The sequence below is a fragment of the Odontomachus brunneus genome, unplaced genomic scaffold (assembly GCF_010583005.1).
Source record: "Odontomachus brunneus isolate Ranch 3 - 2012 unplaced genomic scaffold, Obru_v1 Obru_scaffold_002, whole genome shotgun sequence".
Lineage (NCBI taxonomy): Eukaryota > Metazoa > Arthropoda > Insecta > Hymenoptera > Formicidae > Odontomachus > Odontomachus brunneus.
The window spans coordinates 3,298,123-3,311,936 of record NW_022639452.1 but is presented as its reverse complement, the minus strand read 5'-3'; the positions used below and the strand labels follow the sequence as shown (position 1 = coordinate 3,311,936).

Sequence of the window (13,814 nt, the reverse complement as noted above, 5' to 3'; positions counted from 1 at the left end):
TCATACCCTCCTTTCTGTGCTGGTAAATAAAAACCTCTGTCTGAGAAGATCGACGCCGCTGTTTACCTGGTCGACCTGGCGTCGCGAAATTTTTCCATCGAAGAGACGCGTCTGCGAGTCGCGTTTCGCCGATGCGGACCTGTTTATCATCCTACTGCAGGCACCTGGAATCCCCGATCTCCGACGGATTAATCAAGACAAGCGGGATGACCATAAATCGTCGAAATCCGCCGTCGACTTTCGTTCGCGGCGTACCAACTCGTAGATGATGATGCATAAGTGTGGCAGTTAATTCTCATCGTTCGCGCGCTAAAGCTCCGTAGAGAACGTCGAGGAGCGCTCGCCGCTCGACGAACGAGTTGGCGAACGCATCCGTTTATCTTACGCGCTCGCCTCTCGCGACACGCGTTTAAACGCACGTAGGCACGCTCGTTAATTAAATCGAAGGTCGACTAATGCATTTCCGCCGCGTTTCATCGGTGCGAGCGCGGCGCACCGGACGGACCGTGTTTCTTGCCCGCGACGAGAGAGACGGAGAGAGAGAGAAAGAGGCGGTTTGATGTAAGGGCCATATATGTTAAGCATCGGCTTAATTTCCGCTCAAATTTCAATTCTCCTCTACGAACGCCGCGCTCGAACGGGAATTAATGTCGCGCCACGCGCGATAAGCCGCGCCGACGACGCCAAGGGAGGTCGCCGCGAGGGAAGAAGACTCGGAAACGAGTCCTCGCGTGCTACGTCACCGGCTGGATGTTATCTTCGCGATCCAACGAAAGGAAGAAAGAGAGAGAGAAGGAAAGGAAGAGAGGGGAAAGAGGGAGAAGAAAGGTAAATGGGACTTAATACGATCGGCAGAAATTAAAATGGAATTCTCACACGACGATGCATCTTGCGTTGGTCTCTCGCTGGTGCACGAAGTAGCGGTCCCGAGCGACGGCGACGTTTTTGAATGCGGCGATATTGAAATTATGCGCGCAATGCTCGAGGCGGCGAGGCACAAAAGCCACAGCCCTCCGGCATAAATCGCCAACTCGAAATTCCTGAGGGAAGTTCCGTCGAGTCTCGCCAGCACAGAGAGAGTGAGAAGGGCACAGGGTGGTGGAGACGAGAGCGGGTGTGAGAGAGTGGTCCCCGATACACGCGTCGAGTCCTGGAAATGTATGGAGTCGAGCGGATTGTACGCGAGGACTCTGGGTGGGGTAGACAGTGCGAAGGGCAATGGCGAGGAGAGACGGAAAACGAGGATCAAGATTACAGATTTATGGGGTTCCCTCTTAAGGTGTCCGAGCCTCTCGCTCTTGGTCCTTGAACGGCTTTGAATCAATAATGGTTAACCTAAGGCGTACTGTTACCATACGCCTGTGGAAAATCTCACTCGTCATCCCGAAGATCTCTTCGGGCCGCGAACAGGAGAGGAAACAAACGTTCTTATCGTCGTCCGAGTAACGAGCGTATAATCAGTAGAATTATAGAGTATGGAAATAAGAAAGTAATAAAATGACACACTCCAAATTAGAAATTGTGTCTCAATTTCAGGTCAAACTTGTCCCCACTCTTTCATTAATATATCAAAAGCTACACATTATAATGAAAAAATATGGAAAATTTATATTCATTAGTTCTTTTGCATTCTTTTGCATTTTTAATATTCTAAAATTACTCCTACAACTGTTAAATCCATTGTTACATTTAGATTTGAAAGAAACTCTGGAATTTTATTTGTTTTATTGAGTTTTTAGATTTGTGGGATTTTTAAAGAATAAGTTGTGCTATCCGTAATTTTATATAAAACAAGGCTATTATAAAATGTAACTTTTTATTTCCAATATTAATATTTTTATAGCAGTTATTCTTTCATTTGTGACCTAATTCTCTGATATCATATCATCGAGACATATAAGTTTAAATTACGATATTTTATTTTAACGTTTTAATTTTATTCCATCAAGGGAACGCGTTCACTTGACGCCTTTCTTACCTTTATTTAAAAGAATAATTTTGTGTAAATTTCACTTTTTTACTTTACACCAACATGTTAAAATGGAATAATTGTTAGTTATTTTATATTTTCTTTTCTAATTTGCGTAATATAAAAGACTAGTATATATAATATGACTATAAAGTCGTAGAATTATCTTATAAAATAATCTTAGTATTCAGCTCTTGTAGAAGAGTATGGAGATAAAGCTGATGTGGTGCATAAAAATCACTACAATTTGTGGAAAAGTTGCGGGAAAGCGCAGGGAGAGTGTGGTTATATGAGATATCGATGTGGAAAATGTATACAATAATATGAAAGAACACGGAGATAGTGCGAATGTAATAGGGAAAAGATGGGGAAGTTGTTCTAAGAGAACACAGAATATGTAATGAGAGAAGTAAAATGCGACGAGTCTACGAAAGCATATGAAGTGAATGTCTGCGTTTAGCAAACGCAGTGGAATTATCGACTTTGGAAAATGCATATGATTTATAGATTTAAAAGTATGTATCAATCATAAATACTTTTATTCAAATAATGTTCAGCAACCGTTATGTTCGCTGAACGCAATCAATGTGCGTGTCGTACGTGAAGAAAATTATTAAGAAATTTACGGAAAGTGCACATGCTGTATGCGGCATGCGCGGACGAGTGTGAATAGAATGCGGATGTGGCGCAAAAGGAGTGCTGATATAGTACTGAAAGGACGCGCGGGATACAAGTGTGTGGTGAGGGACGTGAAAGTAGTGCGTAATGCATGCGAAAAATGTGCAGAAGAGTACGGAAAGAGTGCGAAAGCAGCACAGTAAAAATGGGAAAAGTGTGCGGATGTGCAATGAAAAGGATGCGGAAATGTGCGGACGTAGTATGGAGTGGAAATTCCCGAAAAACGGGAAAAAATGTGAAAAGAATGCAAATAGTGTGCAAAAGTGTGATACGGAAAAAAATGTACGGAATGCATGCGGATGAGGTGTGGAAAGGATGCGTAGAGTGTGCGAATGTGGGATGCGGAGATTGTGCGAAAGTAGTTCGGAATGTATGCGGAGAGTGTACGTATATCGTGCAGAATGTGCAGAAGGATGCGGAAAATAAACGGAAAGAAGGAGAAACGGAAGATGAAGAAACAGTACCGAAATAGTACGGAAAATACGCGGATAGTATGCGGAAGAAATATGTGGAAGTAGTAAAAAAAAATTGTAGAAAGCGTGTGGAGAAGTGCGGATATAGTACGGAATCTCATTGTGTACGTATATACACCCGATTACTAAACGGTGGCTGCACACTGTTCCAAATGCAGCGCTCCTGGTTGTCACATTAAGAAATACTGCTGACACGTTCGCACTACGATCAGTTATAACAGATGTCGAAGTGACAGAGTGTGAAAATAAATGTATAACATTGAAATATTATTATCCTCTCGTGGTTTAAATTTGTGGATTTTGAAGGTTTAAACATATACCTTTATTAACTGTTTAACAGCGCGGGTGCATCAGCAGTGTCTCTCAATTGTGACAACCGGGAGCGCTGCAACTTCACTCGGAAAAATATGTGGCCACCGTTTAGTAACCAAGTGTACATGTTATTTTAAAAAATTATACTTCCGCACAGTGAGCATTCCGCTTCCGAGCAGTCAAAGGGTAATCCGTTACACATGTTGCAAGAGATGCAATTACAGCTTAAATCGAACATATCTTTTTAAAGCAAATAGAGCCAGCGCCGTTCAAACGAAAATTAATTAAGCTAATGCTGTAATAAAAAATTGATGAAGATTTAATTAGGGGGTGATTTAATATTAATATATTAAAAATTAGGATTCTCTCGGTTTGATATGGAAAGTTGTTTTACCACGTAACATGTTACATTATAAAGGAAAACCTATCCGTGCGTTGACATTGTCAAATATTATTATCCTCCCAACATTTAGCTTAATTAGTTTTCGCTTCAATATCAACGTTGGCTCTCATTTACCTAAAAAGATATGTTTGATTTGTACACTTTGTAGAGCGTATGTACAGAATTGTGAGATGCAATTACTTTCAACAACTAACTTCTCATGAAAGCTATTGACTTAGACATTTAGACACACATTTCGCGTTTGTTACTCGCGCCGCCGTCTGGTGGTGTAAGAAGCATTAAATAAGTATTAGACAAGTAAGAAGTATAGACATTGCAGGATTTGGTCGACAACAACGCGTTTCTAAATCGAAAACTTGGCGATTTTGGACTTTGAGCTAGAATATTTCCATTCACAAAGCATGTAAGGCAAAAATAAAGACAGTTTTGCCATGTAATTGGACTCCGAGGAATCGATTGAGCCTACTTAGGCCTACTTAAAACTCAATCGAATCAGTCCTTACGATAATATCGTCTCCACTCAACTAAATCGATCGCGTAAGTATACGTATCTCTTAGTAGACTAAAACAATATGAATATGGACATTATTAATAAAATTGGACATTGTATAATCTATTACAGAGACGCAAAATAATCTGCTGATTTATAATTGGAACTTACACGTCCCTAATTATTATTTTTTTACTTAGAATCAATTAATTTACTCTAATAATTTTGCTTCAAAACTGTTATATTTTTAACAGCTTCTTTTAAAATTCAACAAATATATACAAATGAATGAAAATTGTTATGTTAAATAATTGGATTGTTATCTTACTCAGAACTTACTTTTTGTTTTATTAATTTCTTCTTTACAAAAATCCCTGAGCAGTAGGAATAAACAAAATATATAAACACGGCCCTTGAAAATACAACCAAGTGAAAGAAGAAAAGCAAATAAGAACCGGTTGTTAATGCGAATATGAAACTTTACGGAAGGTCAATAATGTCCGACAGTAGTAGAGCACCGAATATTTTTCTGGACTTGTAACGTGCGAGAGGTGAATTGACTTTCCACATCAGATCGACTCTTCATCTCGAGTTTTATTGATATTAAAGTAATCCCAATAAGCTAACCATCCCAAACAAACTACAATATATATTTTTACTACACAATTTATTTTACGATTTTTGAGAAAGAGGTAAATAAGATAGGAATAAAATAATAATCCACGTTAGCGACATTTGAAAATAATCCCCGCGATAAAGATCTCCGTCATAACAATGCATCGGATTTGTTGTGAGTTCGGTACCTTTAATAGCAATTAACCAAAGATAGCAATAATCTCTTTGGCCCGATAAAAATACGGTAAGTGACAAAAAAGTTTGCCGCAATTGCCGGGTTTCAGTCGCGCATTGTTGAAGTGGCGACAGTGTACCACCTGAATGAATGCTTCACGGAGATGGATATTTCGGATACGGCCCGCGCGTTACTACGTTCGCACGTAGATGCAGATAGTTGACAGCAGCTTGAAGCTAAAAACAGTTAAAATAGCTTTTCCGTGTCACACGCTCGTTTTATTGTTTCGGCGCGCGATACCGTCAGTCCCTCCGAACGCTTACGTTCGCACGTTACCATTCACGATGCTGACCATCTGTGGACAACGGTCAATTACGCAGGTACTTAACATGTAAAATCGTCAAAATCACGAGAAAATCAGCCGAACACTTAAAAAACTACCGACGTACAAAACTATTTTCGAATTGAAAACTAATATTCTAGCTAAAAAAACCAACGTTTATATTTGTAGTCTATATTTACATTGAAATTCTTTATATGTGCGTTTGTCCATTTCAACGAAATATTTAAATAAGTAAAATAATTCGACGCTGCGGCGGTAACGTTTAGGAGAGACCAGAATTATATGGTTTCAAGTATGTTGCTCATGTACTTTTTTTAGTATTTATCTTGAAAGGCATAGTGGGAAAGTGCAAAATTGCGAAATAATTCTTTTGGAACATAAATACTTTTCTCTGAGTTTCAGTAACATCGGAATAATACTACAGTTAAGAAATAGAAAAAATTGAGTTATATTAATAGCAAAGTAAATTTTCGAGTCTCACGAAATTTTGTATTAATATTCTCCGTTGTGACTGAATAACATTATTATTATTATAATATTATATTATATTAAATAATAATAATATAAATATAATAATATAACAATATAATATAATATATTATATTATATTATATTATAATAATTATTATAATTATAATTATTATTATATTTAATAAATTGTTATTATAAAATTATTATTATTATTAAGCGATATGTTGTTATGTGTTTTTTAATATTTATCTTGAGAGAAATAGTGGGTACAAAATCGCGAAACGGTTCTTTTAGAACATAAATATTTTTCCCTGAGTTTCATTAACATTGGAATAATATTACAGTTAAAAAATAGAAAAAACTGATTAATAGCAATGTAAATTCTCGACTCTAAAATTAAATTTTTTGCAAGCGTATATACTGTTTCTGTTAATAAATATAATTGTCATTCATAAAATGATTGAAATCGAAGATATAGGCGGACGAGATAAAGTTGGCCCATAAGTAAAGGCCGGTAGGAAGGCAGTGGAGATCTTTCGCGGAGACTCTGGAACTACTAATCAGGATTTATTTTATATGTAGCCTGCTACTAGGAAACTAGACTCTGGAACTACTAATCAGGATATTTACTTTATATGTAGCCTTCTTTACACTGCTACTAGGAAACTGAACCCGATATTAGGACAAAATGGTCATGTTGCTGCATATTTATATTTTGATTATTAAAGATAAAATAGACGGTTAACAGTGTCTTGGCGGGCATTAATATATAGACAAAGATTGCTTCTATCATGTTTGTAGTCAGTTACAACAATTAATTGCCTTAGAAATGAAAGAAGCTTCGAAATTCTAAAATACATGATATCTACTCCCGCGGTATCCTCTACTTCATACTCTTCTCGATTGAATATTTCATAACCCGATTATTGATATCTCGACATTATATAGCCTTAGATATTATTGACAGCGTGGGGTCTAGCCTGATGTGTGCGTAGATCAGCGGTGACTTATAAGATATCGAAATGCAAATAGAACCTGAACAACCGAGTACATTTATCACGTTCCTCGGAGCGATCGAGGAATTTTCTGACGTTTATGTCTTTGATCACGCTTCACGCCTGCACGATAACACGCAGTGACACCCGAACATTCCCCCAAACGACCAAGTCAACGCGATAGACACCTGCCAGGCTTGCTCTCTCCGCGCCAGAGTGTATCTCGTTTTGACAGGCACCGCGTGGGAGGATGGAGACGCGGGACACACGCGAGACGTTGCGAGACCAACCACGGGAGCTTAAATCCTTCGCTACGTTATCGGGAAACGGGATTCACGTCGGGTTCGGTAGAAGCCAGGAAGTGGTCGCGGCGCGACACAGAGCGCGCCGCAGGGCGGCTCGGCGCGGAAAATAAAGTTGCCGCGAAAACAGTGGAAGCATAACGATGATACAGTTACATGAATAATTCACAGTTGTTCAGCATCCTCGACGGAAAGTTCCGCGGCATCTACGGGCTGGTAGATTTCATTCAAAAATTCATAGACCAGCGCTCGTTCGCTCGCGCGCGCGCCCGCCCGCTCGCCTTCGTTGAATCTGTTCCTGATGCACCGGCTTGAATCCCTCGCCGAGAAGGAGAGCGAAGGAGAAGAGGCGACGAGATTCCTCTCATCCCCTATGCTCGCGACTTTTCACGAAACGCATAAGCTCATGAATAACGCGAATTTATTGCGAGGTGGAGCGACGAGACGACGAAAGCATTTAACTGTTACATGCATAATCGGCGCCGTTGCCCGACGAGGAGAAGATCTTAACGTGCTTGTTTTTAAACAACGTCTTTGGAAACATTTGCGCGATGCGAACGAGCTGCTCGGCCGTACATTACACCTAGCCGTATACGACAATTAGATGGCGGGGGATTCCTTAAGCGACACATTTGCATTGAAGCCGAACATTTGGCAAATGAACGCACGGGCCGGATTTGCATGCGAACGAGAAACGCTCGCGTCATACTAATATTTTTCTGACTCCGCGCTAGGCTCTTTGGAGGCGAGCCGGTCGCGCTGTAACAGCGATTATGCAGACTTCAATTCGCCTCGTCATTACACGCGATTACAACCCGACCTTTAATTTGACCCCATGAATAGAATAACAGCTTCATCCTGGAGCATACGACTCGAGCGCTTTAATAATACGTTTTTAAGCACATCACGTTGTGTACGGCAGTTGTGGCGTTTCATCTTGTCTTCGCCGTGGAGACTCCGCGAACAACCGTCTAAGAAGAGGGACCGACTTTCCGGACCAAGCAGATGCGAAAGATCGGCTCTTGATCTGCCTTTATCGGAAATGTAGAGGACGAACATCGCGCACGAGGAATATCACTCGCGTATTTCTCGATCGGATAAATTCACCTCCGATTCGATTGATCCGACTATTGAGTAAGATGTGATGTGTAATAGCCGTATCACACTAGCGACTCGCTACTGCGGCTGCGATTATGTCTCTCGACCAGTCAGGAAGAAACTGCTAGCTTCCGCTTTTCTCATTGGTCAAGAGACATAATCGCAGTCGCGAGTCGCTAGTGTGATACGGCTATAAGGTGCAGCCCGCCGACCGCGGGAGAAATGCCTCGGGTATTAAGGTTCCTAGCCGAACCTTAGAAAAATAACAGTTGAATCGGTTCATTCGCATGTTTTAACATTTCAATGAAAGAAAAAAGAAATAAAATAAAATTTAATAAAAAAGAAAGAAAAATATCCCCGTCGGGTGAAGCGCAAAAATTCCGATATCCTTGGGCAGTTAACAACAGCGGGATAACGAGCAGCGCACCGCTGATCACCGGAAGTAATTAATTGTTTCGGGGGAGGAGACGCCGCGCGATGAAAGTTGAGGAATGCAATTAAGACACGTCGTCATTTTCGAGTCAGCTTCGTTATGCACCACGTCGAACGAAATACCCGTATTTATAGCCTCGACAGTGTTCCGTTAATAAATAATACGCGGACATTATAACGAACGCGGAGAACAGCCCCCTCGTTACGATCGGCGAGCAGTTACGTAATTAGTATCAGTATTTTTATATATATTCTTTTTTCAGGGCGTGTGTGGGGGCTTCTTAATAGGCGACCTCCTTCCTCGCTTTATTCGCTTTTGACCCTGGAATAATCTGTGCATAATTCCGCATGCCGGTGTTATCGATCAGCACAGCCTTTACACGTATTTAAATTCCCGTGTCGGGTATTGAGCGTAAACTTAGCGGAGTTAATATGAGAAACAAAGCCGTTAATTATAGCCACGAGAGTGTTAATTACGGTTACAAGGAAGTTGAGTTAATTATAGTTGCCAGATAGATTGTAGCTTATTAATTACCGGCAATTGTACGCCACGAGAAACAAAGCTATTAATTATAGTTTGTTTATCGCGGCGTTTATAGTGGCGAGTCATGCGTGATTCTTTCAGCGACACGTCAATCCGACGTCCTGAATGTGTTTATTAACTGAATTAATTTATTAATTAGAAAAGAAATTATGAAATTATGAAAGAAAACGTCGTCGCGACAACTATAGTTCTTTTAATATTCCGACCACTTCGTCTTAAAAGATATCAGACTTACTCTTTATATCAATAATACAATAAAGCCAACCAACGGCTAACTCTTCTTATTCTCTTTATAAATCGATCCTCTTCCCTTCGTCCAGAGTGTATTACTGTGTTATACAATAAACCTACCAATCCTTCTATACACCTGTCTATAATTTGGTATGATACGTCCATATGCAATTTACCTAAACTACAAATAAAAATAAATAAAAAGCAGATATGCAATTTATCTAAAAATATCTGAATTACCTAATAAAATATACAATTTACTTAAACTACAAACATCCAAACAAAAACGTGCCAATTGCAGAGAAAGCTGCTTTATTAGAAATTTCCATATCTATTAACCTAAAAACAATAGACAAACACATCCTTCGCTTCTCCTACAATTTCTATAATTCATTTGTCTCATCATTCAGTGTACAGCTATACAACCTCGGCACATCCCGGGTCCGGAAGTATTCCGAATAAACAACAGACACACATTCCACAAATTCCTTATGCAACACGCAAACCCGCCTTAATATGCAGAACCACAAGTCCTTATAAATTTATTCTCACGCAGCGCATATATCTATCAAGAACTTGAAATATCACACATATATATTACGATATATATACTCATGTTGCAAAATATTTTAATAAAAATAATAAATTAGAATAAATGATATCATAAAACTCATATTGCGAAATATTTCTATGAAAGTAACAAATGATAATATATTTAGAATATGTAATAGAAAAGGGATATTCGCCCACATATAAAAATAAAAGTAACGCAAAAAGATAATCTTTTCTGGAATCACACGTCAATGTGTGGCAATTGGTCGACTGACCATATTCTGAAGATCAACTCAGATTTGTCACAATGATTGCCTGCGTTTGCTTATTCGGCCGATTTTTCTTACGCGTCGAGAAAGCGAATAATAGTACGCTTTCTTATCTCTCGCATCTATTTTCAGAACCATGAACTCAATATTTCAGCGCTACCGCTTCTTGGAAACAATCGTCAAAATCGTCCCAAATTTCGTATAGGCCCCACAATATGTTGAGTAAAAATTACATTCCAATTTCAACCATTATGAAACGCTTGGCGCAGACGTCAACAATAATGAAAAAGGTAAAAACTTCACGGTCGATAGAATCTTCGTGACAGTTTAATAAAACAGAATTATAACGCACCCTAGCGTGGTACTGATTGACTGACGGTTCCGTTGCGCTTTTCCGCAACGTAACAAAACAAGTCAACGAAAGTAAGCGCAATGAATTATGCAAACTGCTGTACTGCTGCTCGCAGTTCGTATTCTTTCGCGTGTTGTATTTGTAATATACGACGTGACACGTAATTGACAGTTAATTTCGGCGGTTCAACGCGCTCGGCTCGACTCGACAGCGCCTCAGAAAGTAATCGCCACGCCGGGCCGATACGCCGTGACGGGGTCGGCTTTGTGTCATCGGAAACGTGACAGGTTGCATTATAAAAAATAAATGCCGCTGATTAATGCACGCGGTAGTAGCACAGATATGGAAATAACGGAGCGAACTGGTGGCGCGACGCTCACCAGCACGTTTGTATCTACTTACTTCTACCTGCCTGCCTACATACATACTCGTTACCTGCTTCACGTGCTCACGGAAACTTTCCGCACGAAATACTCTTTTTTCCCGTCTAGAACGAATTTAACGTAATCCCGATTCGCGTGGTAGCGAACGCAAACCGCCCCACTGCTGCGGCTGCTGCTGCATCGCGTTTTAGGGCGCATTATGTTCTCCATACTTATCACCGTCTCCCGTTTTCTGTTCCAGGTGAGTGACTCCAAAATGGATGTACTGCATATATATATATATATATATATATATATATATATATATATATATATATACATATATATATACATATATATATACATATGTACACACTGCGCGCGCACGTGCACAATGCCGAGATTTCCGGAATGATTCCAAGAACAACCTTGAAGTTGGCCAACCGCCTAGGTAGAGGTAGGTGTCCCTGGCGCGTCCGTGGGATAATATCTCGCTTTGGCGTCGCCCGGTGCTCCCGGTCTCGCGGCCAATTATTATCTCTTGGGCAGTTACCGGGTAAAGAAAACCACTTACGTGACATGCTAATAACGGGTGCGCGCCGGATTACAGGGTGGCTTTTCAGGTTCATTAGCGTGCCATTTCTGTTTAATTGACACCTTTGACCCAACGGCACACTCGCGCGTAAGTGATGAATATCGTCGTCACTTTGCGGGTGCCAAGCGACGAGGCCCGTCGAAGTCGTCGATCCAAAATCGATTATCTCCCCTTCGCTGATTACGCGTTGTCTTCCCTCGGGCTTATTTCGTCCGGTGGTTTAACTTGATGCCGTGAGCAGCGCGTGGCGTTTGTGTGTGAAGTGACGTGTACACTGAAGTTACTAACGGTGTATATTGAATCCGTCCGGTGCGAATCGTTCGTCCGGTCATGTGCGGGCAAAACTCATTAAACTAAACGAAGAAATCCTTTGCCACTTTGCAAACTACGCAACCATGATAATTATCGAGACATTAATTAACGGAATGGACGCGATACGATAGAGATAAATTCTTTAGGCGAGGTCTCATCCAAGATGTCAGAATTTTTTGAAAATCTCTTGGCAACGACGGGCGGTGCGCAATGTTGGATAACGGAGGCGTATATTATAACACTCACCAGCATTCCTTTTGTAAAACTGTGCTACAGTGTACAGGGTTGCTCTATTTTAATGAAAACAGCTGTATATCTCACAAATTTGACATCATACGAAAGAGTGTCTTAAAAAAAAGTGTTAAGGTTTCAATGAGGATTTGATAGTATTATTGGCTTGACTTTGTGGTGGACGCGCTAAGATCTTTTCAATTCGAGTTTTTTAAATGGAACCATATGGCCTTTTTACATCGATTTCTAAAGTCATTCTACGTATAAAAATATTGAGAGAGGTCGAAAAGTGAATACGAGATATTTTTTTATTTTATCCTGATACTTTTCAGTGCAAGATATGAAATATCTCGTAAATTATTCACTTTTTGACAATTCCACTTTAATACTTTTGTTTATAGAATGACAAATTAAATTAATTGTTATAACGAAAACATAGAAATACATAAAAAAATTCCTATGCGTTCTACAGGTGCTTTCATGCATCAGTGTGCAAAGATTAATATCATCAATCGATTTCTCTTACAATTCTACCTACAAAGTATTAAGTTGAAGTTATCGAAAAGTATGTGTATATAAATAGTTTACAAGATATTCCACATCTTGCATTAAAAAGTATCGAGATAAAATGAAAAATATTTCATAAAATATTCGCTTCTCGATGATTTTGCAGAAAACTAGAGAAATCGATTTATATTAAAAATCATATAATTTCGTTAAAAAAATAAAAGTTAACCTTGATAGATTGATTGATTGAGTTTTCAAAGCTCTTCCAAAGTCAAATAAATATCATTAATTGATAAATTTTTTAAACTATCACTTTTGTCATTTTTTTTCAAAAGTCCATTATTAACGAGATATTTAAAGGTTTCAATACATTTTCCGCACCCAGTGTATTAGAAATATGATCGCTCTGAGCTGTAGTGGGAAAGGAATAACCCCAAAACAGCTTGCTCACTCTGTCTGAACTGCCAATAATGCTAACTTCACTCTGTGAAGAAATGTTTGGTCTCTGTATACGTGTCGTTGGGGGTTACTCAATGTTTCGGCGAATAAAGGCGTCGTGCACGCCTCGCGTACACGCTATCTCTCTCCCTTTCTCTGTCTCGCGAATCGCGATAAGCCACCTTCCTAAGACTATTATCATCGTTGCCTCATCGCGCGTCCGTAGCTTTAGCAAAAAAATCATACTCTTTTACACGTCAGGGGGCCTGTCCGTGTTTCGCAAGAGCCACTCTCTCGCGCACGCACGACGCTTTTTTGCCGCGCTTCAATGGCGAGCTGCGCTCGCAATCAGGACGCGATCGTATTATAGCAAGTGGTGCTTTTGTGCGCTCACTCAAGTGAAGCTTATAACGCATCGCCTGATCACTGTAACCGCGCACCATAATTATTAGCCCTCTTAAGTCGCCGTGTGTTATTGGGACAGCGTAAAAGGGTCGACAATTTTCACGTCCGTCTTCTCGTCTCGTAATCCCGCTTAATGTACTGCTATTTATTACCGAATTTTTTCTCTTCTCCCGCCGGACCCGCAAGAAGTAACCGCGATGTTTGATTTTCCGCAAGTCATCACACGAGCTGGAAGCTCTCTCCCCACTCCCCCCCCCCCC

At 40.1% G+C, this 13,814-nt stretch overlaps 1 protein-coding gene across 3 annotated transcripts in view; it reads left to right on the top strand.

Moving 5' to 3' along the window:
* The window catches only part of LOC116841716 (fat-like cadherin-related tumor suppressor homolog), a 483,336-nt gene that overhangs the window by 332,669 nt on the left and 136,853 nt on the right, over positions 1–13,814 (top strand). The window contains exon 4 of one of the 3 annotated variants that reach the window (XM_032810041.1): positions 11,329–13,770. The exons of the other annotated variants lie outside the window; for them this stretch is intronic. Within the exon in view, the coding sequence (XP_032665932.1) occupies positions 11,329–11,336 (8 nt within the window). The 3' untranslated portion in view covers positions 11,337–13,770. Of the gene's footprint in view, positions 1–11,328; positions 13,771–13,814 lie in introns of those variants that run through there. 3 annotated transcript variants of the gene reach the window in all.